This window comes from Nelumbo nucifera, chromosome 1 (genome assembly GCF_055504915.1).
Source record: "Nelumbo nucifera cultivar China Antique chromosome 1, China Antique-T2T, whole genome shotgun sequence".
NCBI lineage: Eukaryota > Viridiplantae > Streptophyta > Magnoliopsida > Proteales > Nelumbonaceae > Nelumbo > Nelumbo nucifera.
The window spans coordinates 175,754,195-175,781,283 of record NC_142649.1 but is presented as its reverse complement, the minus strand read 5'-3'; the positions used below and the strand labels follow the sequence as shown (position 1 = coordinate 175,781,283).

The window sequence follows — 27,089 nt, the reverse complement described above, 5'->3', positions numbered from 1 at the left end:
AGACCATCAGGTTTATTATCCCTAAATGGTCTTACACTTAACCTCTCAGCCATAATGATCAAACACTGCCTGACAAGAGAGGACCTCTCCCTCGGTTGCAAGGTACAGTGTTGCACTCTCTACTCACATGGATCCCGAGAATTAAAACCTTTTGCAAACATTTTGTGAAACCGTAATATATATGTATATCTCTATATAAATATATTGTGCAAAACAAATTTCAACAAGTTTGAAATCAATTGCTGGCAGTTTAGGTTTCCATCAGAGAGAGTGCATTCCCCGATCATTCACTTTGTCCGACAAAGGGGTTGATCCTGTCACTATGATCTCCCACTCAGGTGAATTCTCAGACTGTCCCAACATACCTAGGTTTTGACCCCCTCTAAGGATCTCACTGATTGGCATATCAAAGATAACCCAATCCGACACCTAGTGCAGTACCTTAATCGAGTCTAGGGGTTAGGTGTAACATTCCAGTTCTGCCCATCTGTCTCCAAGGTCCAAGCCAATATTGGAATTTGGTCCGGTTCAGGGTTTTAAGAAAACCCACACTACATGTACCTCAGGTCTCACCCTAGCAGCTGAGAGTAGCCACCCCAACCCACTTGGCGGTACATTTGTGTCAGCCTTGGTAGGATAAATCTCCTCGGATCTACCCAATGGCTGTGAAGATTCTAAACTAACACAAGTCTCATAAGTGTCCAGTTTAAGGGTATTACACAGAAACCCACCAATATAACATGAATCAAATATGTACTTTATTCATTTACAATAAATGTCATAATGTACATCAAGCTGATTGGAGCTAAGGGCATACACTATCTAACATATCTTTCCTTGAAGGTGAGCCTATCTTTCCTGTTTCTCCTCAGGGGGAGTGTAGGAGTGAGGAGAAACAGGTTCAGCTCCCTCCTCTTCTTGATCCTCCTTCTATGTTTTCTTTCGTTGCCATGAATAGGTTTAGCCAAGTTTCAGAGCCGTTGAGCATCTGGATGCTATACAACCAATGCTATTAGATTTGTCATGGGTGGACCATACCTAACAAGGTATCCTTGTTCCTATTGATGTATCCAATCCTATTGATGTTGATACCTCTGTTGCTAATGACATAGACCTTCCTATTGCTCAATGGAAGGGAGTTAGGTCTTGCACCACTAAGCACCCCATTTCCCATTGTGTTTCTTATGAAAACATCTTACCTTCTGTTAATGCCTTTCTTTCTCCCATTGACAGTGTTCCTATTCCTAAGAATGTGGAAGATGCTCTCTTAGTGCATGAATGGACAGATGCAATGAAAGAGGAATTCAATGCGTTACATAAAAATGGTATGTAGGAATTGGTGGATCTTCCTGAAGGGAAGGAACTAGTTAGATGTAAGTGGGTTTTACAGTAAAATATATGGCAAATGGAACTATGGAACGGTATAAAGCTTGATTAGTGGCAAAAAGATTATTCAAGTGTATGGAGTAGATTATGCAAAGACTTTTCCACCCGTTGCTAAGATGAAGTCTATCAGAGTCCTTTTCTCCTTAGCCGCTAATCTTGATTGGGATCTTCATCAATTTGATATCAAGAATGCCTTCTTAAATGGTGATCTTGAAGTAGCGTAGATGGTGCAACATTCTAGTTTCCGAGCTCAAGGCAATGAGCAAAATGTGTGTAGGTTGAAGAAGTCCTTATATGGCCTAAAACAATCACCAAGGGCCTGGTTCAACAAATTTCATGTAGTTGTACAACAGAGAGGCTATAAGAAGTGCAACCCTGATAGTATATGTTAATGATATAGTTTTCACTGGTTATTAGAAAGATGAAATTCATAAGCATAGTTTTCAAGGCGCCAAGGTGAGGCTAGGCGATTGGGGGGTGCCTTTTCGCCTGGTCGCCTAGGATATGGATTTTTTATGTTAGAAACATAGATCCTAGGGTAGTTTCCTAGGTACCATAACCATTTTTCTTTAATAATTATTCATGATTTTCATAAGTATAAATTTCATATTAAAGTATAGAAAATCAACATATTCATGAGAAGAAAAGGAAGAAGGAAAATAAAATTAAAAAAATATAGGGGCTGGTTCCTTATTTTTGTTATAGGAAAAGAAGAAAATAAAAAGTATTGGTAGTAGTAGTAGTAGTAGCAGTAGTAGTAGTAGTTGTAGAAGAAGAAGAAGAAGAAGAAGAAGAAGAAGAAGAAGAAGAAGAAGAAGAAGATATGGAAGAGGAAATTGTGCTGATTAGATAAAATTTTAAGTTCTTCCTTACTTATTGGTTCAGGTTTTTAAGTCTTTGAGGGTTCAATACAACATTTAGCAATGTTTGTGTTGATTAAACCCTAATAAATAAGAAAATAATAAAAAAAATTAGTATATAAACACACAAAATGATTATTTTAGTTTAATAATGTCTAATTTATAATTATAATCTCAAAAAAGAATGAATAAAAAAGTATTTTATAGTAGGAAGTAGAAAACTGCTTGGCGATTAGGCAAGGGTGCCCGCCTAGGCGTCGCCTTGACAACTATGTTCATAAGTTGAAAGAGTTCTTGGCTACTGAGTTTGAGGTGAAAGATCTAGGTCCTCTAAGATATTTTCTCGGAATTGAAGTTGCTTGCTCACAAAAGGTGATCTTCATTTCCTAGAGAAAATATGTGCTAGATCTATTATAGGATACGAGAAAATTGGGAGTAAAACCAGTTGATTCCCCCATTGATCCTAACCACAAATTAGGTGATTGCCAGTGAGGTTGTCAAGAATGTGAAGTAGCTTTAGAGGCTTGTAGGAAGACTGGGTAGGATCAAGATCACTAGATGACTGGAAATCTACTAGTGGCTATTGTACCTTTGGGGGGGGGACTCAGTCACATGGAGGAGCAAGAAACAAATTGTAGTGGCTAGGTCTAATGTTGAAGTAGGATATAGGGAAATGTCTCATGGAGTGGCTGAAATTATTTGGTTAGAAAATTTGTTGAATGAGTTGGGATTTATTGTTGATGGATCAATGATTTTATACTGTGATAACAAAGCTGCCGACCCAGTTGTGCATGATAGAACCAAGCCCATTGAGGTTGACAAACGTTTTATCAAGGAAAAAGTTGTCAAAGAGGAAGTGTGTACACCCTATGTGATGCATGAGCTGAAGAGTCAAAATTGGAAATTTATGAAATTTTATGTATTTCTATATTTTTGGATAGTAGGGGTATTTTTGTTGTTTTGCAATTTTCTGTGGGGCCCAATGATAGGGTTTAATTTGTCTGGTTATAGTTTGTTTATGTTTAAAATTTCAGAGTCATTGCATAAGTAGGATTAGAGTTATTGAGTTTTCGTTGAATTCAAGTAGGATATGACAATTTAGTTTGAGTCCTACTAGGATTATTTAGTCTAATAGTTTGACTCCTAAGACTATTATGAGTCTAACAGGTTGACCCCTAGGATTATTATGAGTTTAGAGTCTATAAATATGTATGGATGTTTTACACAAAGGCAATGGAGTTTATTGAGTTTTCTTCAGCTTATGCTAGCTATGGCGAGTGATTCCCATGCCTTAGAGTGATTCTAAGCACCCTATGAGTGATTCCAGGTATTTTTTTTCTCTTCTTTCTATCCACGTTTTCTGTCTTATTCCTTCAAGAAGCCATTACAACTGTTAGAATTCAGGTCTGCCTATCTGAGATCAGTTATGTAGAAGAAGAAAGGTGAAAGAGAGAGAGAAAGAGAGAAGAGAGGAATTCTGGCTCGAACTGAAAGAGTCAACATGACTTCTCCCAGTCGGCCAGGAAGTATTTATATTATTATTAAAACATAACTGAAAAGACCTATGTGCCCTTACTTAGGAGCACTTGTTCCAACACACCATTACAGATCAGCAACATTAATCTAGATATAAAGATAGAAATACCCCTACACTAACACTCCCCCTCAAGCTGGTGAGTATATATCATATACTCCTAACTTGTTACATATGTAGTCCACTCTTCCCCGACTCAAGCCTTTTGTAAATAAGTCAGCCCACTGATTTCCTGTATTAACATGTGTAGTGTCTAGCTCTCCATTCAGCACCTTCTCCTTCACAAAGTAACAGTCAACCTCAATGTGCTTGGTTCTTTCATGAAACACTGGATTAGAGGAGATATGAACTGCAGCCTGATTATCACAGTAGAGCTTCATTGGAGGGTTAATGTTGTACGCTACTTCCTGTAGAAGGTTCCTTAGCCACACTAATTCACAAGCGGTGTGCGCCATAGCCCTATATTCTGCTTCTGCATTGCTTTTTGCCACAACCGTCTGCTTCTTACTTTTCCATGTCACCAGGTTACCTCCCAGAAACGTGCAATAGCATGTAGTAGACCGCCTATCAGACATAGAACCGGCCCAATCAGCATCAGAATACCCTTCTATTTCAAGTTTTCCCCCACTCTTGTATATCAGACCGCGACCCAGAGCCCCTTTTAGATACTTAACAATTCTCAGAACTGCATTCCAATGAGGAATCAGAGGTTTTTGCATGAACTGGCTTACCACACTAACTGCAAATGAGATGTCTGGTCTGGTAATGGTTAGGTAGTTCAGTTTGCCCACAAGTCGTCGGTATCTGCCAGGGTCTTCAAACACTTCACCCATATCACTACTTAGCTTGGTATTTGTGTCCATGGGTGTTTCAGCTGGTTTGGCACCCAACAAGCCTGTTTCTTCCAGCAAATCAAGCACATACTTCCTCTGGCATAGGTTAATACCATACTTGGATCTCGCTACCTCTATCCCCAAGAAGTATTTCAGCTTACCCAGATCCTTTGTCTGAAAGTGATCCTGCAGATAAGTCTTCAGCCTGTCAATACCAATGTTATCATTCCCACTAATAACAATATCGTCTACATACACCACCAACAGTATTTTTCCTCCCGGAGAGTCATGACTAAAGACAGAATGGTCAACTTTGCACTGTTTCATACCAAACTTCTTTACCACTTCACTGAACCTACCAAACCATGCTCGAGGAGACTGTTTAAGCCCATATATAGCCTTCCTTAGTCTGCACACCTTACCATCCTCCCCCTGAGCAACAAACCCTGGAGGTTGCTCCATGTAGACCTCCTCGAGTAAGTCACCATGCAAAAAGGCATTCTTGATATCAAGCTGATATAGTGGCCACTCATACATGGTTGCAAGAGAGATCACAACACGAACTGACCCTATCTTAGCAACCGGTGAGAAGGTCTCTGTGTAGTCAATACCATAGGTTTGGGAGTACCCTTTTGCAACTAATCGCGCTTTTAGGCATTCAACACTCCCATCAGGCAGATACTTAACCGTATAAACCCATTTACAACCAACAGCTTGCTTCCTAGGAGGAAGAGCAGTGAGGTCCCAAGTATGATTATGATGAAGGGCTGAGAGTTCTTCTTCCATGGCACGACACCACCCTGGAGAGGCAAGGGCTTCCTAGACATCTTTAGGAACAATAACTGATGATAACAGGGTAACAAACTGGCGATGGGAAGCAGAAAGATGAGTAAGAGAAACATAATTGGAAATGGGATGAAGGGTGCAAGTACGTTTACCTTTCCGCAAAGCAATGGGTAGATCAAGCTCAGATGCTGAGTGCGGGTCTGGTGCCGGATCTGTCGACGGAGATGTAGCCGGAGGAGTAGTAGCTGGTGCGCGTGGGCGATGTGTATACACATGACGGATAGGTGGGCGTTCAATAGGTGGTGGCACCGGAGGCAAGGATTTGGTCACGACTGGAACAAAGGAAGGAGGATCGACAACGGGAAGTGGAAGAGGAGGTGAGGAGGAGGAAGAAGCATCACCGGACCCCAAAAAGAACAGAGTAGAGTCAAAGAAACTGACATCAGCACACACAAAGGACCGTCGAGAACCAGGATGGTAACACCTATACCCTTTCTGGGTCCGAGAATAGCCAAGGAAGATGCACTTGAGAGAACGGGCATCGAACTTGCCATTCCCGGGACCCAGATTATGGACAAAGCAGACACACCCAAAAACTCTCGGCATAAGAGGGAACGGAGACAAAGTGGGAAACAAGACCTGAAACGGAGAATGACCATCAAGGATGAACGTGGGCATCCGATTAATCAGAAAGCAAGAGGTAAGCACTGCATCACTCCAAAAAGGTTTGGGAACATGTATGTGATGCATGAGGGATCTTGCTGTTTCAAGGAGATGGCGATTCTTTCTCTCAGCCACCCCGTTTTGTTGTGGGGTGTAGGTACACGAGGTCTGATGTATAATGCCGTGTTGGTCCAAGTATTCCTGAAATGACGAGGATAAATATTCGCGGCCATTATCAGAACGAAAAACTTTGATGTGGGTGCCAAATTGGTTACGAATCTCAGCATAAAATTTCTGAAAAATGGTAAACACTTCACTTCTTTCTTTCATTAAATAGAGCCACGTCATCCTTGAAAAATCATCCACAAAAATGACAAAATATCTGTATCCATTATATGACATCACTTTATAAGGACCCCAAACATCTGAATGAACTAAAGAAAAAGGACTCGACACGCGGTTATCAACCCTAGAACCAAAGGGAACACGATGGTGTTTCCCAAACTGACATGACTCACAATCCAAAACAGAAAGCTGACTCAAGGACGAAACCAAAGACTTCAAGACTTTTAGCGACAGATGACCAAATCAGCAGTGCCACTGGAGAGGAGAAAGAGATGACTGGAGAGCTATTGAAGTTCTACCACCACCACCGTCAAGATAATACAGTCCACCTGTTTCATGCCCTCCACCAATCTTCATCCCCGTCTTGAGATCCTGAAAAACACACATAGAAGGATAAAAGGTAATGAAGCAGTTAAGTGATTTGGTCAGCTTACTAACAAACATAAGGTTAAAAGGCAATTTAGGAACATACAGAACTGATGAGAGAGATACAGGATCTAGGTCAACATTACCAACACCACAAATTGAGGATGTGGAACCATTAGCAAGGGTGACAGATTGTGATGTTGAGCAATGAGATAAGGAGGAAAACACACCTGGAGTTCTAGTCATGTGATCGGAGGCTCCAGAGTCAATGATCCAGGGATTGGGTGTAGATGCCAGACAAGCCATACCTGAGTGAGCAAAAGTCGCCGTGTTCTGTTGTGATTGGATAAACCTCTCATATTCATTACGGGGAACACTCACCATCTCCTTCATGGGACCATCTGTGGATGTAGGAGGCATCTGATCAGATGAATGATTCTCCTGTCTAAAGCTGGAACTTGAGTCACCGGTCGCGGCATGATTGGCCCAGGTTGAGGGAGGACCATGTAGATCATAACAATAGTTGATGGTATGTCCATCCATACCACAATGAGTGCACTTCCTCGGGCCTGAGCTACGTCCTCTACCACGGGCTCCCCCTGAATCTCTGCCCCCAATAAGACCACCACCACGATTATGAGTAGACCCACCATTGCCACTTCGGCCATACGCAGAACCACTACCACCACCACGGCCAGACTGAGCTTCCCTGGCTCCACCTCTCACACCACGGCCTCTCGATGCAGCAAAGGCAGATCTATCTGAGAAATTAGAGTTCTCAATAGATCCGATAGAAATCCTCCGAAGTCGAGCAAATACCTCTTCTAGGGACGGAAGAGCTGATCCTCCTAATATCTGAGCCCGTACTGGTTCATATTCAGACTTTAGTCCCACCAAAAATCTAGTCACATCAAGCTGCTCTCTCTGTTGTTGCTGAATCTTGATATCAGAAGTGAGAGGATGATAGACATTCAACTCATTACGTATGTTCCTCATGTTGGCATAGTACTCTTCAAGACTCTGATTGCCCTGTTGCAGGTTAAAGTACTCTTGATAAAGCTGATAAACTCTGGTTGTATTGTCCTGCCCCGAATACAATTTCTTCGCATGGTCCCACACATCTTTGGCTGTATCAAGAAACATGAAGTTCACACTAATCCTGGGTTCCATACTGTTCCACAACCATGTGATGATCTGAGCGTCCTCTTGCTCCCAGTCTTCATACTCGTGAGAGTCAGAGGAGGGTTTCTCCTCTCTGATGTGTTTTACCTTCTTCTTTGCCTTCAGAAAGACTTCAACGGATTTAGCCCAAGGCACATAATTCTCTCCATTTAATTTAATTGAGGTCATCTGAACATTCAGGTAGTCTATAGGCACCATCACACTAGGTTTATAATCATTATTATCTCCCATTATGTTATCACCGATTCTGCGCACTTGCTGAATTCTATTATCACTGAGATCTGCACACTACACACCACTAGGTCACACCTGTCACACTGATTGCAGCACTTATTGTTGATGGAATGTGTGCTCTTTACATCACATACCCTACTCCTACAACTACCTGAAATCTCACCCCTATATGATCATATCTCTTCCTTCAAAATGCACAAAGAAACCAGCATAAACCCTAGCTGAAACCCTAGCATATGGTCGAAACACACTTCTCATTTAATCCATAACAGATATCATGCACTGAAATCTCTTACCTTATCACTGAAGTAACACCCATACGAGCCGGAAATCAGTCCACACACGACAGCCACTGCACACACCACAGCCACACACGACAGCCACTGCACACACACTTCGGCCCTCTATTCTTCCTCTACTAGGAGAGGGCGATCTCAGAAATCACAGCAACCGACCACATACAACCTGACTGGAGGCATAGAAACCTCCAAGGGAAGAGGGCGATCACTCCTTTTCAGCCCTTTCCCTTATCTCCAATCGAACACAGAAAAAAAAGGAAAAACCCTAGATAGGGTGTGCAGAGAATAGAAACCTAGGCAAGCAGAAATCTAGGCAGATTCAAGTTGCTTTGATACCATGTTAGAATTCAGGTCTGCCTTAGAGTTCTGCCTGTCTGAGATCAGTTATGTAGAAGAAGAAAGGTGAAAGAGAGAGAGAGAGAAAGAGAGAAGAGAGAATTCTGGCTCGAACTGAAAGAGTCAACATGACTTCTCCCAGTCGGCCAGGAAGTATTTATACTATTATTAAAACATAACTGAAAAGACCTATGTGCCCTTACTTAAGTTAAGAGCACTTGTTCCAACACACCATTACAGATCAGCAACATTAATCTAGATATAAAGACAGAAATACCCCTACGCTAACAACAACCATCAACCATAAAATTCTGATCAAAGAAGACCATTCAACATTCTCTAAGGACCAGAACTGAACTGGTCCTACATTAATTTGGTATCAGAGTTAATGGTTTATTCACTATGTTCTCAGAACGTGAATGATTCTATAGGCCTAGGGTATCTTCTAAACAATCTTACAAGTCTAAAATCAATGATGATTGGATTTCTGAACATGAAGGATCTTTGGTTGATTTAAAAAGATGGTAGAAGAAAACTGATCTAGTAATGTTTCAAACATGTTAGAAGAGAAAGGGCAATACCAGATTTCAAAGGAGATCCATAAGCATTCCTTGATTGGGTTGCTGAACTAGAAGAATATTTTGATTGGCATGATATGTTTGACAAACAAAGGATTAGATTTGTGTGCATGAAGCTGATGGGTCATGCTAAAGTATGATGGAGAACTCTTGAGCAACGACTAGAAAATAGAGGCGATGATCCAATTTGTACATGGGCAGAGATGAAGAGGTGTTTACAAGAAAAGTACATCACACTAGACTTCCATGATGATCTATATATTGAGCTGACTAATTTCGAGCAAAAGAAGAAGCAATAGGTTACAACAAAGAACTTGAAGTCAAGGGGAAAAAGGTACAAAGTTGAAAAGCAAGTAGATGATTCCTTGCATGTTGATGCCTATCCTAGTGCTGAAGTTGAGGTTGAAGCTAAAGAAGAGGAATTTCAAGCTATACGAGTTGTAGGTGTTAAAAATCAAAGTGGGTGCAGGCCAAGAGAAAATAGAAATTGCTGGAGTTTCCAACACCCATGATCAGCTTGAGGTTAATGATCAAGAAGAAATAGAAGTGCAGCAAGTTTAAGAAATTCAGGTGCAAGATAAAAATGTGCTGATTGTAGTAGATCCTAGTAAGGAAGTAAGTGACTTTATGTTTCAAGTTCAACTAGAACTAATTCAAGAATTGCAACTTGACATAGCACATGTTCCACCAACATCAACAATGGAAGGAGTCCTAGAGTTTGTTGAAGAACCAAGGATAGCAGAACACATAGAGATGGTGATTCCTAAGCTAGAGGTTGAAGGGAAAGTTCTAAATGTTGAAGTTGAGGGTTTGGATAAGCGAGGGGAAGATTCATCGCAGTGTTTCAAAAATACATTTCTTTCAAGATCCTTTTCTAGTTCTGTGTGTGGCCTCTACAACCCAAGCATGTAGTTGTGGAAAGTCCTACTTTTGTAATTGGGGCATATCAAATTTTCATCCTCAAATTCTTCAAAACTCGAGGACGAGTTTTTTTGAACCGGGGGAGAATGATGCAGAGCTGAAGAGTCAAAATTGGAATTTTATGAAATTTTATGTATTTCTATATTTTGGATAGTAAGGGTATTTTTGTTTTGTGCAATTTTTTGTGGGGCCCAATGATGGGATTTAATTTTTCTAGTTATAGTTTGTTTATGTTTAAAATTTAAGAGCCATTGCATAACTAGGATTAGAGTTATTGAGTTTTTGTTGAATTGAAGTAGGATATAACAGTTTAGTTTGAATCCTACTAGGATTATTGAGTCTAACAATGACTTCTAAGACTATTATGAGTCTAATAGTTTGATCAAGAAGCATCACTCACAAATCTATTTGATGAGATGATGGAACAAGCTGAACATGGTGGTTATGCAGATGATATAACCAAGAAGGTAAAGGTGGATGTTTCTGATTTCAATGGAGATTTAGATCCTCAATCTTTTCAGATTGGCTGGCTGCACTAGAGGAATATTTTGATCAGTATGGCATGATTGATGATCGGAGTATCAGATTTGCACGATTGGAGAAGCATGGAGCGGCGGTTGGAGAATAGAGGTGATGGTCCTATTTCTACATGGTCAGAAATGAAGAAACATTTGAGGGACAAGTACTCCCAATGGACTTCCAAGATGAGTTATATGAGGAATTGACTAACCTCAAGCAAGGTACGCTATCTGTAGTTGAACACATTTGTAAATTTGATGAATTATCTATTAGATGTGTTACTACTGAAAGTGGGAGGCAAAAGTTGTTTCGACTCAAGAATGCAGATATATTCACAAAGGGCTTACATCACTTGTGGCATAACGATTTATGTGAAAAGTTCGGCATGATTGACATCTATTTTCCAACTTGAGGGGGAGTGTTAAAAGACTGTTTTATGTCTGCATTAGTACCATAGGGGTACAGTTGTAATTTCTCATTATATTATGGTCGCCCTAATATAAATATTAGAGTTGGCACCACCAGCTCAATCTTTTGGCTCTCAAACTTCTTTCTTCTTTTCTTCTCTCTTCTCTCTTCTCTCTTCTCCCTTCATCCTTTTCTTTTATTTTTTGAAAAGAAATTTTTTATCCCATTTTGAATGCAAAAAATGTCAAAAAGAAAAACAAATTTACTTTCATTTTCATTACAAAGACCTATTTTTACCAAATAACTGCAAAACAGAACCAGAATATAAATTCACCTCAGTTTTGGATTTGCACCCTTACCAAACGTAACCTTATTCTAACTTGTGTACTAATGGTGCAGGGGTAAATTGGTCTTTTACCCCTTTTTCACCTTAATAAAATGGTTGGGGACTGCCATGCTGCCACTCACACCTTTGTCTCTCTCATTCTTTTTGTCTTTTCTTCTCCCCTCTCTCTTTTTTCTTCCTATGGCCAGTAACTTTGTATCAAAGCAGGTTCAGCCCGTAGATATGATCAATCTCACTTCCCTTTCCTGATCTTCTATTGCTCTTACTGTGCTGGTAATTAAAAGAAGGCAGATCTGAATGTGTTCCTAGACTAATCAAAGACAACACCTTTTTCCTTTATTTCTTTTCTTTGGCATAGAACCAAGGACATAAAGTATGAACCATACAATGGAGGAGGTACAAGGACCATTTGGGAGTTTTTGTTTGATCTGTTTCTCAGTTTGAATGATGTATACCAGTTTTCTTGTGGCAACAAGAATTGAGGTATTAATCAAGGGGGCTTGAAGAGATATTAGTGTAAAGGTGGTGTAAGTGGATTTGGAGGGTTTGGAGGAAAGTGGTGTAAGTGGATTCAAGGATGCATAAGTAACTATTACTATTCAATCTCGGTTAATGGTACAGTTGTGGATCACTTTCTAGCTATTAGAGGAATTAGACAAGGGGACCCCCTTTCCCCTTTCTTATTCACCATAGTATCTGAGGTGCTAGGTATCCCAATCTGGGGCGCAAATTTGAGGGGTCTGGTGAGAGGGTGGAGAGTGGATAGGGAAAGAGTGCCTATCACTCACCTGCAATTTGCTGATGATGCCATATTATTTTGTGAGGGAGATGATATGACTTAGGTAAGAAATCTGAAAGGGGTGATCCAAGTGTTCGAGAAGATGCCAAATCTGAAAATTAATTTCAGTAAGAGTTGTGTGGTGGGGATCAATATGGATGGAACAAAGGTGACAGAATGTGCAACCATTTTGGGCTGTGAAGTTTCCAAGTGGCCAATGAATCATTTGGGATTACCTTTGGGAGGAAACCCGAGAAATTAACGCTTTGGAACCTGATGGTGGACAGGTTTATAAAAAGACTAGCCTCTTGGAAAAGAAATTACCTCTCTTTACGTGGAAGACCAACTCTGGCCAACTTACCTGTTTACTTTCTTTCAGTTTTCAAGATCCTTCTGAGGATTTGTAAAAGCCTGGAGAAGTCAATGAGGGATTTTTTGTGGGAGCCTAAGGAGCAAAGGAAGGACCATAGGGTTGGATGGGAATTGGTTAGTAGAAATAAGGAGTCTAATGGTTTAGGGATTGGGAACATCTAGAAGAGGAATATGGCGTTGTTAGGGAAATGGGTGTGGAGATTACCGAGGAACACGAACAAACTGTGGACAAAGGTGATTATAAGCATCCATGGGCTAGTGGTTGATGGCTAGGATGTTGGAGTTTTGGTTTGAGCTACTAATGTAGCACCTTGAAATGCTATTCATGCCATCCTTCCACATTTCCTACCCTTTGTTAGGTATAATTTGTGTTTTGGGAATTTGGTAAGATTTTGGGAACATGTATGGGTGGGGGATTCGCCACTTCAAGATCAATTTCCTAATTTATATTCTCTTTCCAATTACAAAAAAGAGCTTGTTTCTACCTTGTTATCCTCTTTTGGTTTAGGGCCCGAACTAGATTAGGACTGGGTTCAACTGAGTTTTTAGAGATTTAGATGTGGACAATGTCTTGTCTTTTATCCAAATTCTCCACAAAGTTTTCTTAGATCCCTCTAAGTTGGACTCTCAAATTTGGACCCTTTCTTCCTCCAATTCCTCGGGTTTTGCTATCATTGTTTGCTAGTTTTGATTAGGCACTCTATATATGTAGAGGTTTATATATGTTTTTACCTCCATTGTGTATGTGAAGGAAATGCAAGGGAATGTGTGTAAATTGAAGTCCCTTTATAGCCTCAAATAGTCTACTAGAGCCTGGTTTGAGAGATTTTGAACTGCTTTTGTTACCTTTGGATACAGACTCAGTTTGATCATACCCTCTTTGTCAAGATGAGAGACTCCTTGGTGACCTTTCTCATTGTTTATGTGGATGACATTGTGGTTATTGGTGACGATACACAAGAAGTGCTTAGCTAAGAGGTTTCTTAACATTGAATTTGAGATCAAAGACTTAGGGGAACTTAGATATTCTTCGGGAATTGAAGTTGCTCGGTCTAATGAAGGTATCTTCATTTCTCAACACAAGTATGTCCTTGACTTTGTTGCTAAGACCGACAAACTTGGTGCTAAACCGACTTCTACACCTATATACTTAAATCACAAAATCTCGACTACTAATGGTAAACTGTCGACTAATAGGGGAGTGTTCCAGAGATTGCTTGGGAAGTTGTATCTTTGTATGACTCGGTTGGATATTTCCTATGTAGCAAGTGTCATTAGTCAGTTCATGCATTCTCCTAGAGACATGCATATGGCAGCTACCGAGAGGATTTTGTGTTACCTGAAAGTTACTCCAGGGAAGGGCATTCTTTTTACTAAGCATGGGCAATGAAACTGGAAGCATACACTGATGCAAACTAGGCTAGATGTATTGATGATAGGAGATCCACCTCGGGATACTATAGTATGGTGGCAGGGAACATTGTTTCATGGAGTAAGAAGTAGTCTGTAGTGGTTAGATCCTCGACTAAGGTAGAGTACAAGGTGATGACCCATGGAGTTTCAAAAATATTGTGGCTTAGGTCACTTTTGGAAGCACTGGATATTGACTATGAGAAACCAATGATGATATATTGTGACAACCAAGTAACTACCAACATCACACATAATCTTTAGGCGAAGTATGCTTGCCATTTATTGCTTCTTAGCTGATGTCTTGACAAAGGGTGTTCCAAAAGGGAAGCTAATGCATTATATAAGCAAGCTGGGCATGATTGACGTCTATGCTCAGCTTGAGGGGGAGTGTAGAGAGACTGAGCTGAATGGACCTTAGTGTCTTATTATGCTTTAATCTTCTCTTATCTGTTACATTTGTCTTAATGGGCCTGTTAACCATCTTTTGTTTCTTTTGAGTCTTGTTTATGAGCTGGCCGCCCTATTAAGTGCAGTACTGTAATTGATCCATCAAGATTAGATTAATAAAACATTTTAGGAGTAAGGAGAGAAGACTAATTGAACTTTCTTCTCCTCCCTTCTTCTTCTTCATCTTCTTCTTCTTCTTCCACTATTGTTTCTCTTCTATTTCTCTCTATTTTCTATCTAATTTCAGATTTCCATTCTAATTTTTATTGGACTGAATCACATCTCAAGACTACCGTCCCAATTGTTTTTAGCTTGTCCATGAATACTTACTATCACCTTATGCCAATAAATAAGACTGACATTATTAAACTAAATTATTGAGCTTGAGTTAAAATATTAGTTTCTTTTTATTATTTTTCTTATTTGTTAGGGTTCAATCAAGATGTATACTGTCTTGAACCCTTGAAGACTTCAAAACCTGAACTAATAAGCAAGCATGGAAGAACTCAAAATTTTGTCCAATCAACACATATTGGTTTTATTAGACGCTCAGCCCCTCTATTTTCTGAAATTTCTTTTCTATGTTTTAATGAAGTTTATACATTTTTTTTATGAATATTAAAGACATTTAATAGGGAAAGATGGTTGCTGCTTGATATGGAACCTAGGGAATTACCCTAGGATTCATGGGTTTTATTCAAAAAGGTCCCATTGCCTTGGTGACACCTAGGTGCTCACTTCGGTGACTAGGCAACCATGTGCCCCCTATTGGCATATCGCATCGCCTTGCTCAGCGTCTTGAAAAATATGCTTGATAGTATCAACACATAAAATTCTTCCTAAGAGAGGTGGCTAGATGCCAACAACCAAGACATCACCATATAATTCTCGATCCCATTTGTCATAAGTAGGCCCCTTCTCTTTAGGATCAGCAATACTGTCGGTTATGTAACCAGTTTTACCTCTCCAACCAACAAACAGCCTGACATTATTGCCCACTCCATGTAATTTAGGCAATCGAGAAGAGAGATGGAAGCAGGCACGAACATGTTATCTGCACTGTTATACCACCAAATTGGGTTCATGTCAGTCTCTAACAGTAGACATAGCTGTATCTTCACTTGTCATCTTTCCAGACCACAAACAAGAGTATATACTTTAACTTCACAGAATAAACCCAGCAGCCACACTAGTCACTAAACAAGATATTTAGATGGTGAAACAGCATCCATTTCACTTGAACACCCTTGCCAGCAAGTAATCAAGGAGTACAGACCATTCTCAGATAAAAAAAAAAAATTCCAGTTCAGCCAACCCAGTTCTCAGGTTTTTCCATGAGAAAATTCCCTTAATGGCAAAAAAAGATTCAATTGCAGCTGAAAGGAACACTTCAGTTCTGCATACCCAGAATATTTCTAGCATCACTGATCACAATCAGCATAAAACACCACAGATGGGTGCAACAGGAATTTTCCAGTAGTGTCCAAAAAACTTAGAAATATGCAGCTACAAAACTGCAGTCAAGTGAAGGGTCCTGGAAACCCTAAACAGACTCCTAGACCTACCTATTTATGTTCACATCAATAACCTACTTGGTCTCACCAGTCACCACCCAAGGAGAAAAAAGAATAAGAAAAAAAAGGAAAAAACAAACCCTACCTCCAACTGGTCCAATAGGGTCCAATCTGCCCCTTCCGTCTTTTTATAGTTCCAGTATCCAAAAAAGTGTAAAAAAGAGTGAAAATGAGATAGATCAAGTCAATCAGAGAACCTGCTCTGGTTCTCATGCATAGATTTCTTGGAGAAAGAGGAGAAGAGAAAAAACAGGATGTGAGAGCAAAAAGATAAAGAGGGCAGTTGCCCCACTCGTTATTATATTATGAACATAATAAAATGTAAAAGGACAGAACTACCATTAGGCCACTAAATGTACACAAATAAGCATATAAACAAATATTTCATATATTTGTATGATTGACATTTCCACGACTCTAGATTTAGACTTGTTTGCACCTTAGGCGGTTGAAGGCTCTTGTACTTTTCTTGTGCCTCTTGCTTTTAAAACACTGCTTTCTCCACAGTATAACATTTGAACCAACTCAAATAATAAATATGTATTAGTTATATGCATGTAATTTGTTATAAAATTATATTGTTAGATCAGATAGGGTTCCTTGTTTGATCTCTTTAATATTTACATATATTATTGAAATCTGTATCCTGCTGATTGTGTTAGAATTTTGGAATGGGAGGTGATCTTGATTCAATCCATTGATATTCTTAACCCAAATTGCGGGTATAGGTTTTGGTCAATTGTTATTATAATATGTTTGACATGATAAAATGCATGCTTTTCTTCACTACCAAGAACCATATGAGGTCTTCATGCCATGGACTGCTATCTCTTCCATGTCTTAGGTCATTGATATTGGAGGATAGTTCATCATTTATTGGAGGTTTGTGGAAAGAAAGAAATAGTAAGGTGAGAAAGTTCATAGGCATTTTTGAGGATTTGCATAGCTGACTGCAAATAGTTGGTATTAGGTCCATATTGAGCACTTGACATGATTTGCAACTTCCCTAAAGTTTGTCAATATTTCATGCAAGGGGCTGCAATATCTATAATAGGAATTCTAAAAAGTCGAACTTTTTAAAGAGATATTTGCAATATTTTGTATGTCAATATTCTAATTTCTGTCAGGAATTAGATGCATATCCACCGAAACCAGATGTTATGGATAATATTTTAAATGCCATGGAATATAGCTGGTATTAGAAAATTTTCCCTTTTAGCTCGTTATGCTCAATTTATATGGTTGCCTTTATGTGCTATTTTGTATTTTGCATTTCCTTTAGTTAATACTAATAATTTTCTATGTTTCACCCCCCTCCCCAAAAAAAACCCATCTAGGAAAGCAAGGGGTTAATAGTAAAATGGGGAGGGGGGGGTAGGGACATCAGGGACTACACTCTCCCCCAGAATCTGTAATTTTCATCTATTCTTATTAATGAATTTAGTTTTTGTTGCTGATAAAAAAATTCGTGTTCCCTAATGCTATCCTCAAATCAAGAACTTTAATTTTCTGTTGAATGTGGACATGTGAACCTTGGCACCGAACACAACTATAGGACCTGTATTTCCCAAGTCTTGCAAAAGCCCCACTACTACGCTTAATTTAAATTCCTCAAAAACATCCATACTCCCTAACAATAAAACTAACTATCAATTTAGAATTTGACATCAGCCCTAGTACAACCAACAATACGGTTGAGAAAGAAAAGGGAATAAAGAACCTAACCTCTACCCCCAAAGCATTGGGTGCTTTAGGTGATTTTAATTTGATGCTACAAGATTTTGTTCATTCTAATACATGACAAATGACCTGGGAAATGGAGTAAGGCATTGAAAGTGTGCATTTGTTAGCAAACTTTTTTTTGACATACCTTGTTCAACCAATTTTTTGCATATACTAATTTTCCTCTTTCAAATTAAGTGATACTTTCAATTAAGATTTTGAAGAATTATGCATGTTGATGCTTGTTGTTACTGACTGTATAATTAAAATAGGAAGATGTTATAGACTGTATAATTAAAATAGGAAGATGTTACAGACTGTATAATTAAAATAGGAAGTAAATACTAGGGAGATATGATGTTACAGACTGTATAACTAAAATAGGAAGTAAATACTAGGGAGATATGATTTACCTTGATTGTAGGACAGATTTGTAGGAATTTGATTAGTCTTCTTTCCTAATATATTCTTTCCTAACATAGAATTTGTAACTTGTATATATACATACGAGATTGATGAATAATACAACAAATTCTTCTTCTTCCTCTGTTTACTCTTATTTTACATGGTATCAGAGCATCTAGTCTCTGTCTGCCCTTTTGTTTTAAGTAAACAGTAGGTAGAGGAAAAATTCTGGGTGTTTCGAGTCATCTCCTTGGAGCAGTCAGAGCATCTAGTCTCTGCAAAGTCCGGCAGTCAGCAGCCTTGCACGTGTGTCTCACGCACTACCTGAAGATTCTGCCACAGTCACGCGCGCCAGCACGTGGAGGCACATCTGTCGCCGGAAATTTTTTTTTCGGTCGTCTTTTGGCTCGCCTCGTCCTGTGTAGCACATATTTGTGCTTTGTTACGTGCGTATCCATTCCGGTGTTTCCAACAGGTGTGCTTTGTTGATTTTCGGTGTTCAAAATATTCTGTTTATTTGAATTTTGAGATTATGGCAGACAAGAAATCTGTAGTTATGTTGGATGTTATTCCAGTGATGTCAAAAATAACTGAGCATAAGCTTAATGGCTCTAATTATCTGGATTGGAGTAAAACTGTTCAACTATATTTGCTGAGTATTGCTATGGATAACCATTTGACTGATGACCCTCCTAATGATGACTCGAGAAAGTCTTGGTTGAGGGAGGATGCCCGTTTGTTCTTGCAGATACGCAACTCCATTGAAAGTGAGGTGGTTGGTTTAGTCACTCACTGTGGATTTGTTAAGGAATTAATGAACTATCTAGAGTTGTTGTACTCCGGAAAGGGGAATATTTCCCGCATTTATGATGTGTGCAAAGCCTTTTACAGGGCAGACAAAGGCGATAGATCTCTTACAAGCTATTTCATGGATTTCAAGAAAACATATGAATAACTTAATATGTTGCTTCCGTTTAGTACTGATGTGACTGTTCAACAAGCTCAGCGAGAAAAGATGGCTGTTATGAGTTTTTTAGCTGGCCTACATTCTGAATTTGAGACTGCTAAATCTCAGATTCTTTCCAATTCAGAGATCTCTTCTCTACAAGATGCTTTCAGTAGGGTCCTTCGTACAGAATGTTCTCCACCTGTTCAGCCTAGTAGTGCCCTTGTCAGCCGCAATAATACATCTGAATCAGGGAGACAACAATACAAGAGTGGTATTGGTAGGTCAAGTAACTATGACAAGAATACTAATACTCGTGGACAGGAGTTAGGAGAGATAGTGTGTCATTACTGTCATAAGCCAGGACATATGAAGCAGGATTGCAGGAAGTTGCAGAATAAGAAAACTCAGTCAGCCCATATTGCATCCACCACGGATACTTCTGAGAAGTCTGTTATGATATCTGCAAATGAATATGCCAAATTTGCTCAGTACCAAGAATCATTGAAACCTCAATCTACTCCTGTTACTGCCATCGTCGAGTCAGGTAAACCCAATACATGTCTTGTTTCCTCCTCTTCAAAATGGGTCATTGATTCTGGAGCTACAGATCATATGACAGGTAATTCAAGTCTGTTTTCTACCTTTCAGTCACATAAATCTATCTCTCCTGTTACTTTAGTAGATGGGTCAACATCTCGTGTTATTGGGTCTGGCACAATTAGTTCAACACCATCACTTCCTTTGTCATATGTTCTTAGTTTACCTCAGTTATCATTTAATTTAATTTCTGTTAGCAAACTCACTTGTACCCTTAATTGCTGTGTCTCATTTTTTCCTGATTATTGTTTATTTCAGGATCTTACGACGAAGAAGATTATTGGTAAGGGACACGAGTCTGGAGGTCTCTACATCCTTGATACACAAGTTCCAAGATCCATAGCCTGTTCTGGAGTTGTAACCCCTTTTGAAGCACATTGTTGGTTGGGCCACCCCTCTCTCCACGTGTTAAAGCAAATTTGTCCTCAATTTCAGAATTTGTCGTCATTAAATTGTGAATCTTGTCAGTTTGTTAAACACCATCGTCTTAGTTCGAGTCCTAGAGTCAATAAACGAGCTAATGCTCCGTTTGAATTAGTCCATTCAGATGTTTGGGGTCCGTGTCCAGTTGAGTCCAAAACTGGGTTTAAGTATTTTGTTACTTTTGTTGATGATTACTCTCGTATGACATGGTTATATTTAATGAAAAAACGTTCTGAGGTGTTTTCTCATTTTTCTGCTTTCTGTGCTGAAGTTAAAACTCAATTTAATGTTTCTGTACAAATATTGAGAAGTGATAATGCTAAGGAGTACTTATCAGAGTCCTTTCAAACTTACATGTTTCAGCATGGCATTCTTCATCAAACTTCTTGTGTAGATACACCATCTCAAAATGGGGTTGATGAACGGAAAAATAGACACCTTGAAACTACAAGAGCTTTGTTATTTCAAATGAAGGTTCCTAAACCTTTCTGGGCTGATGCAATTTCCACAACATGTTTTTTGATTAACCGTATGTCTTCATCTGTCCTTCAGGGTAAGACTCCTTATCATGTTTTGTTTCCAAATAAAACACTGTTTCCTATTGAGCCTAGGGTATTTGGGTGTACATGCTTTGTTCGGGATGTTCGTCCTCAAGTTACCAAACTAGATCCAAAATCTTTGAAGTGTTTTTTTCTTGGGTATTCTCGTGTTCAAAAAGGGTATAGATGTTATTGTCCTACTCTTCACAGATATCTTGTGTCAGGTGATGTTAATTTCCTAGAAGATACACCTTTCTTTCCATCTACTCCTCATTCAAGTCAGGGGGAGGATGATGATTTGTTAATCTATACTGTCACATCATCTGGTTCACATCCTACTGAATCTGCTCCTGCTAGGCCTAAGCCACCTACAGTACAGGTTTATTATCGGCGACCAACCCCTCCGGATCCATGTTCTGCACCAGCTCCTTCGTCGGCAGATCCAGTCTCAACTGATCCTGTTCCTTCGTCATCAGAACCAGTCTCTAATGATGATCTTCCTATTGCTCTTTGTAAAGGTAAGCGTAAGTGTACTTATCCATTATCTTCATTTGTGTCTTTTAATCATTTGTCGTCCTCTTCTTGTTCTTTTATTGCATCTCTTGATTCTATCTCTGTTCCTAAGACTGTTAAAGGAGCCCTTTCTCACCCTGGATGGCGTAATGCTATGATTGAGGAGATGAATGCTTTAGAGGACAATGGTACTTGGACCTTGGTAAATTTACCTGCAAATAAGAAGGCTATTGGGTGTAAATGGGTGTTTACAGTTAAAGTCAATCCTGATGGGTCCATTGCTCGATTGAAAGCCCGTCTTGTTGCTAAAGGATATGCTCAAACTTATGGAGTGGATTATTCTGATACCTTTTCTCCTGTTGCTAAACTTCTGTCAGGTTGTTTATTTCTATGGCAGCTACTTATAATTGGCCCCTTCATCAGTTAGACATCAAGAATGCTTTTCTTGATGGGGATCTTCAAGAAGAAGTTTATATGGAGCAACCGCCTGGCTTTGTTGCTCAGGGGGAGTATGGGAAAGTTTGCTATCTTCATAAGTCTCTGTACGGGTTGAAGCAGAGTCCTCGCGCCTGGTTTGGAAAGTTTAGTCAGGCAGTCGAGAATTTTGGTATGAAGAAAAGTAAGTCTGATCATTCTGTTTTCTTCATGCACTTTGTTGCTGGCATCATTTTGTTAGTTGTGTATGTGGATGATATTGTCGTTACAGGGAGTGATACTACAAGGATTTCATCCCTTAAATCCTTTCTCCACACTCAGTTTTATACCAAAGATTTGGGAATGTTGAAATACTTCTTGGGTGTTGAGGTAACAAGAAGCAAGAAGGGAATATTCTTATCTCAAAGGAAATATGTACTTGACTTGTTGTCTGAGACGGGAAAGTTGGGAGCTAAGCCATGTAGCACTCCAATGATTCCTAACTTGCAGCTCACAAAAGATGGTGAATTATTTGAAGATCCTGAGAGATATAGAAGATTGGTTGGAAAGTTGAATTATCTTACTGTAACTCGTCCAGATATTGCGTATTCAATTAGTGTGGTGAGTCAGTACATGTCCTCTCCAACAGTTAATCACTGGACAGCTGTAGAACAAATTTTGTGCTACTTAAAAGGAGCACCTGGGCGAGGAATTTTGTATGGCAATCATGGTCATACTAGAATTGAATGTTTTTCAGATGCTGACTGGGCAGGATCCAAGGAAGACCGAAGGTCTACTTCAGGCTATTGTGTATTTGTTGGAGGGAATCTAGTTTCATGGAAAAGCAAGAAGCAGAATGTTGTCTCACGTTCGAGTGCAGAATCGGAATATAGAGCTATGGCCAAGTCTATGTGTGAAATAATGTGGATATATCAGCTTTTGACTGAAGTAGGTCTTAAAACTTCAGTACCAACCAAGTTGTGGTGTGATAACCAAGCTGCTCTTCACATTGCATTTAATCCTGTTTTTCATGAACGAATTAAGCATATTGAGATTGATTGCCATTTCGTTTGTGAAAAGATTCAGGAAGGTTTGATTTCCACAGGTTATGTGAAAACAGGAGAGCAACTGGGAGATATCTTCACGAAGTCTCTTAATGGGGTTAGGGTTGATTATCTTTGTAACAAGCTGGGCATGATTAATATCTATGCTCCAACTTGACGGGGAGTGTTACAGACTATATAATTAAAATAGGAAGATGTTACAGACTGTATAATTAAAATAGGAAGTAAATACTAGGGAGATATGATGTTATAGACTGTATAACTAAAATAGGAAGTAAATACTAGGGTGATATGATTTACCTTGATTGTATGACAGATTTGTAGGAATTTGATTAGTCTTCTTTCCTAATATTTTCTTTCCTAACATAGAATTTGTAACTTGTATATATACATACGAGATTGATGAATAATACAACAAATTCTTCTTCTTCCTCTGTTTACTCTTATTTTACACTTGTATCATTTAGGTGCGCTGGAAGGGTTATCATCCAAGTGATGATACATGGGAACCAATTGAACATTTGGGGTATGCCACTTTCATGGTTTCACAAGGTTCTTCTTATAATATAGCATATTGTATGTTTAGTACATATTTATCTTATTTGTTTCAGTAATTGTCAAGATCGATTAGTGGAATTTGTGAGAGAAGGCTGTAAGTCAAAGATATTGCCACTTCCAGTAAGTATTATTGCTTGTGATGCTTCACCAGCTGTGTCCTTGATCACAAAGTTTACTTCTTTTTTTTTTTTTTCACGATGATTATCTCTTAAAATCACACTTTTCTCAGCAATTAAACAAAATTCCAGGGTGATGTTGATGTCATTTGTGGGGGCCCTCCTTGCCAAGGGATTAGTGGCTATAATCGTCACAGAAATGTTGATGCACCTCTAGATGATGAAAAAAATCGGCAAATAGTAGTCTTTATGGATATAGTGGAGTTCTTAAAACCTAAGTATGTTTTAATGGAAAATGTGGTTGACATTTTGAGGTTTGCCAAGGGTTCTCTTGGACGATATGCTCTAAGTCGATTGGTTCATATGAATTACCAAGCAAGGCTTGGAACAATGGCTGCCGGTTGTTATGGTCTTCCACAATTTCGGTTGCGTGTTTTCTTGTGGGGTGCCCATCCTAATGTGGTAAGTGATCTTTTATTTGTATATCATGTGACAGTAGTAGATCTTTTAATGATTTTGTTTGATGGTCTCTTGTGGGTTTTCATCCAAACTGAGGGAAGTGCTCCTTTTGTGATTTAAAATGATGAACATTTTCTTTTTATTGTGTTTGATATTTTGTTTGTAGAAACTACCACAATATCCACTTCCCACACATGATGTAATTTTGAGATATGGTTCCCCCAATGAGTTTGAGGTACTGATTGTTCTTCTCTGTGATCACTAATTCAATTTACTATGTTACTAGTCCTTTGTTACTAATATATTTGACTTTTTATTGTAGCGTAATGTCGTTGCCTATGATGAGGGCCAGCCCCGGAAACTAGAAAAAGCACTTTGCCTTCATGATGCTCTCTCTGATCTTCCAGTTGTAATGTCACTATCTTTTACATTGTTAATTTGATATTAAAAATGAAATGAACCAGCACTGTTACATCTCTATTTCAGGTCACAAATGATGAAACTCGTGAGGAGATGTCATACAGAAAACCTCCAGAAACTGAGTTCCAAAAATATATTAGATCAACTATATGTGGTAATCTTTTGACCTCTAGATGGATATTGAAATTAACCTTGAAGCTGTTTTGGATATTATGATGCACAGCTTCCTAAACATACAAAGGAATTAAGTATGAGTCTGAAACTGTTTTTGTTGGAATGCTGTTTTTCTAACTTTGGTGCTTATGGATGACGATCTAGTGATGTTGTATGATTTTTTGTCATAATTAAGTTTCTGAACCTGAAAAGTATTGCCTTGTACAGCCTCAACCACCTCCTCTTCTGGTTCAAAAATTCTTTCTAAACAATGAACTGGAGAGGCTGGAAGCTGGCGACATGGCTTACATCAGAACTTATGGCATCTAGTTGGTACTTTGGTGACTGATCGTGATTGATGCCATAGAAGATTTATGCAGTGATTTAAAGGTGCACCTAGGCACACAGGTGAGGCACATTTTAGGATATGCACCTTGCCTAGGTCCCAGGAATAGCACTTCCAAAAGGCACACACCTGGTGTTCCTTGCTCTTCGACCTAGGCATGCACCTTTTGAAAATTTGTGCATTTTTATAGTTCAAAATATATGGAAGAAGCACTTCAACAATTACGAGCCAGATAAATAAAAAGAATAAAAAATGAAAAACAAATAGGGGAAACCAAGTTCTATTACTTTCTCTTAGTGTTTTAGGGGAGTTCAATGTAAAAAGGGCCAATCAAGTTCTTAGTTTCTCTTGGATATATCAAGTGATTTTTCTTATTATATTAAATCTAACATCCCAAGTTTGTTATTTTTCTCATTTCTTTTTTCCTTGTGGATTTATTTTCTTTTTATTGTTTTTTTTTTGCATAGATCAAATTAACTAGATTACTTTATTTCTTCTAAACTATTGAATGACCATACACCTAATATCCAATTGTATGGATAATTCTTCATATGTTTCCTTTCTTCTAAATTGATCATTTGAATTATTTGATAACTTTGCATTTTGAAACATGAAATGTAAAATGTTTATAGTTGTTAGTTGATTCGTTATTATTTTGTTTAATGCTTAACTATTGAAACTTATTGCTTATAAACTTTAATTTTATGAATATTTATAACTTCTCTTATATCATTCTAACTTGGTATATTATATGTTATTTTTTTTATCAATTTATAAACTTTAATTATTTTTATTCTTTATCTTTGAGGCTTACACCTCACCGTTTTGGGCCAACATGCCTAGACCTATTCATGGGCCCGGTAGCTCGACGGCCCGGCCTAGCCTGGCCTGCACCCCGATCGGGCTTGGACATGTAATTAGGCCCACGGGCCTAACCTCGGGCCCTAAATTGTGTGTCGGGCCGGGCTCGGGATTTTTCAAAAAGCTCGGCCCAGCCCGACTCATTTATATAATATAAAATTTATAATATTTATTATAATATATATTAATAATTTAATATATACATTTTTTATTTTTTTCTTTATAATTTCTCTCTCTCTCTCTATTCAACCGCTTCAGTAGAAGCATGAGCTATATACTTTGGGCTCGGGCCCAAGCCCGGGCTTTAGGCTTTTTATGAGGTTGGGCTCAGGCTTGGGCCTTAAAAAAATTTGTTAATGCAGAGTAAAAGCCCGGCTTGGCCCAGCCCATTAACAGGTCTAATCATGCCTCAACTATGCCTTTAGCCTTCTAAAACCTTGGTTTCTTGTGAATTTGTTCCTAGGAATGCTATAAACATTATCTAAACCCTAATGGATGGGTGCTATAAAATTTGAGTTGGATGTATTATAGCGGAATTAGACATGGGATATTGTTGATTTGCCTAAATGGAAAGAGCTAGTAGCAGGCAAGTGGGTCTACACAATCATGTGTATTGCTAATGAATACATTAAGAGGTATAAGGCAAGTGGGAGAAATATTTAGCTCCTACCCAGTCAAAGGACAGGCATCCAACCAAATGCATTTTACACTTAAATTTTAGGGTTTAAAGTGTAGGATTAGGATTTAAGATTTAAGATTTAGGCCTTAAAATCAAGAGGTCATTTGACACTTAAATCCATCCATGGTAGGAGCAAAGTAAAGCTCGATATGAGGTATAACCATATAAATAGATGTATGGAATAGATTATCTGGAGACATTTGTTCTTGTGGTTGAAATAAACTTAATATGATTACATTAGAACAGGTGTTAAGGTAACACTCCAAAGCACAACTCAAATGATGTGGACAGAAAGACAAATTACATGCAGTACCTCAAGTATACATAAGCACAAGAAATACCAAGCTGAAAACAACAAAATAAGTTGGATTTTTAGAGATTTCAGACCTGAACCTGAAGTAAAACTCCTCCTGGAACAGTTCTATTGGAAAATGTGGGGTTACTAGTTCAGACCTGAAAATAGAATTGTATATATTCCTAGGATTGTGGAAGGATTGATTTAGAAAGTTTTTTCTTTCTATTTCTTTTTTTCTATTTTTGTACTTTCTATTTTCTCTTCTTTCTCTTCTTTCTTCTTTCTATTTTCTTTTCTTTCTATTTTTTTCTTTCTTTTTATTTATTACAACAACTTACTGTATAAATATGCCCATTGGCAATAGAATGAAACACATCAGTATTCTACCATTCCAAA

At 38.6% G+C, this 27,089-nt stretch overlaps 1 protein-coding gene across 10 annotated transcripts in view; it reads left to right on the top strand.

Moving 5' to 3' along the window:
- LOC104587298 (DNA (cytosine-5)-methyltransferase 1-like) overlaps positions 1–27,089 on the top strand; it is a 145,433-nt gene that overhangs the window by 46,072 nt on the left and 72,272 nt on the right. For 9 of the 10 annotated variants that reach the window (XR_016080695.1, XR_016080696.1, XM_088895342.1 and 6 more), the window contains exons 10-15: positions 23,274–23,332; positions 23,418–23,484; positions 23,613–23,942; positions 24,106–24,174; positions 24,262–24,348; positions 24,426–24,513. Coding sequence is in view for 7 of the 10 variants with exons in the window: in XM_088895342.1 (XP_088751468.1) it covers positions 23,274–23,332; positions 23,418–23,484; positions 23,613–23,942; positions 24,106–24,174; positions 24,262–24,348; positions 24,426–24,513 (700 nt within the window). In the remaining 3 variants the exon portion in view is untranslated. Of the gene's footprint in view, positions 1–23,273; positions 23,333–23,417; positions 23,485–23,612; positions 23,943–24,105; positions 24,175–24,261; positions 24,349–24,425; positions 24,514–24,740; positions 24,921–27,089 lie in introns of all 10 variants that reach the window. The other variant, XR_016080697.1, reaches the window with a different exon arrangement.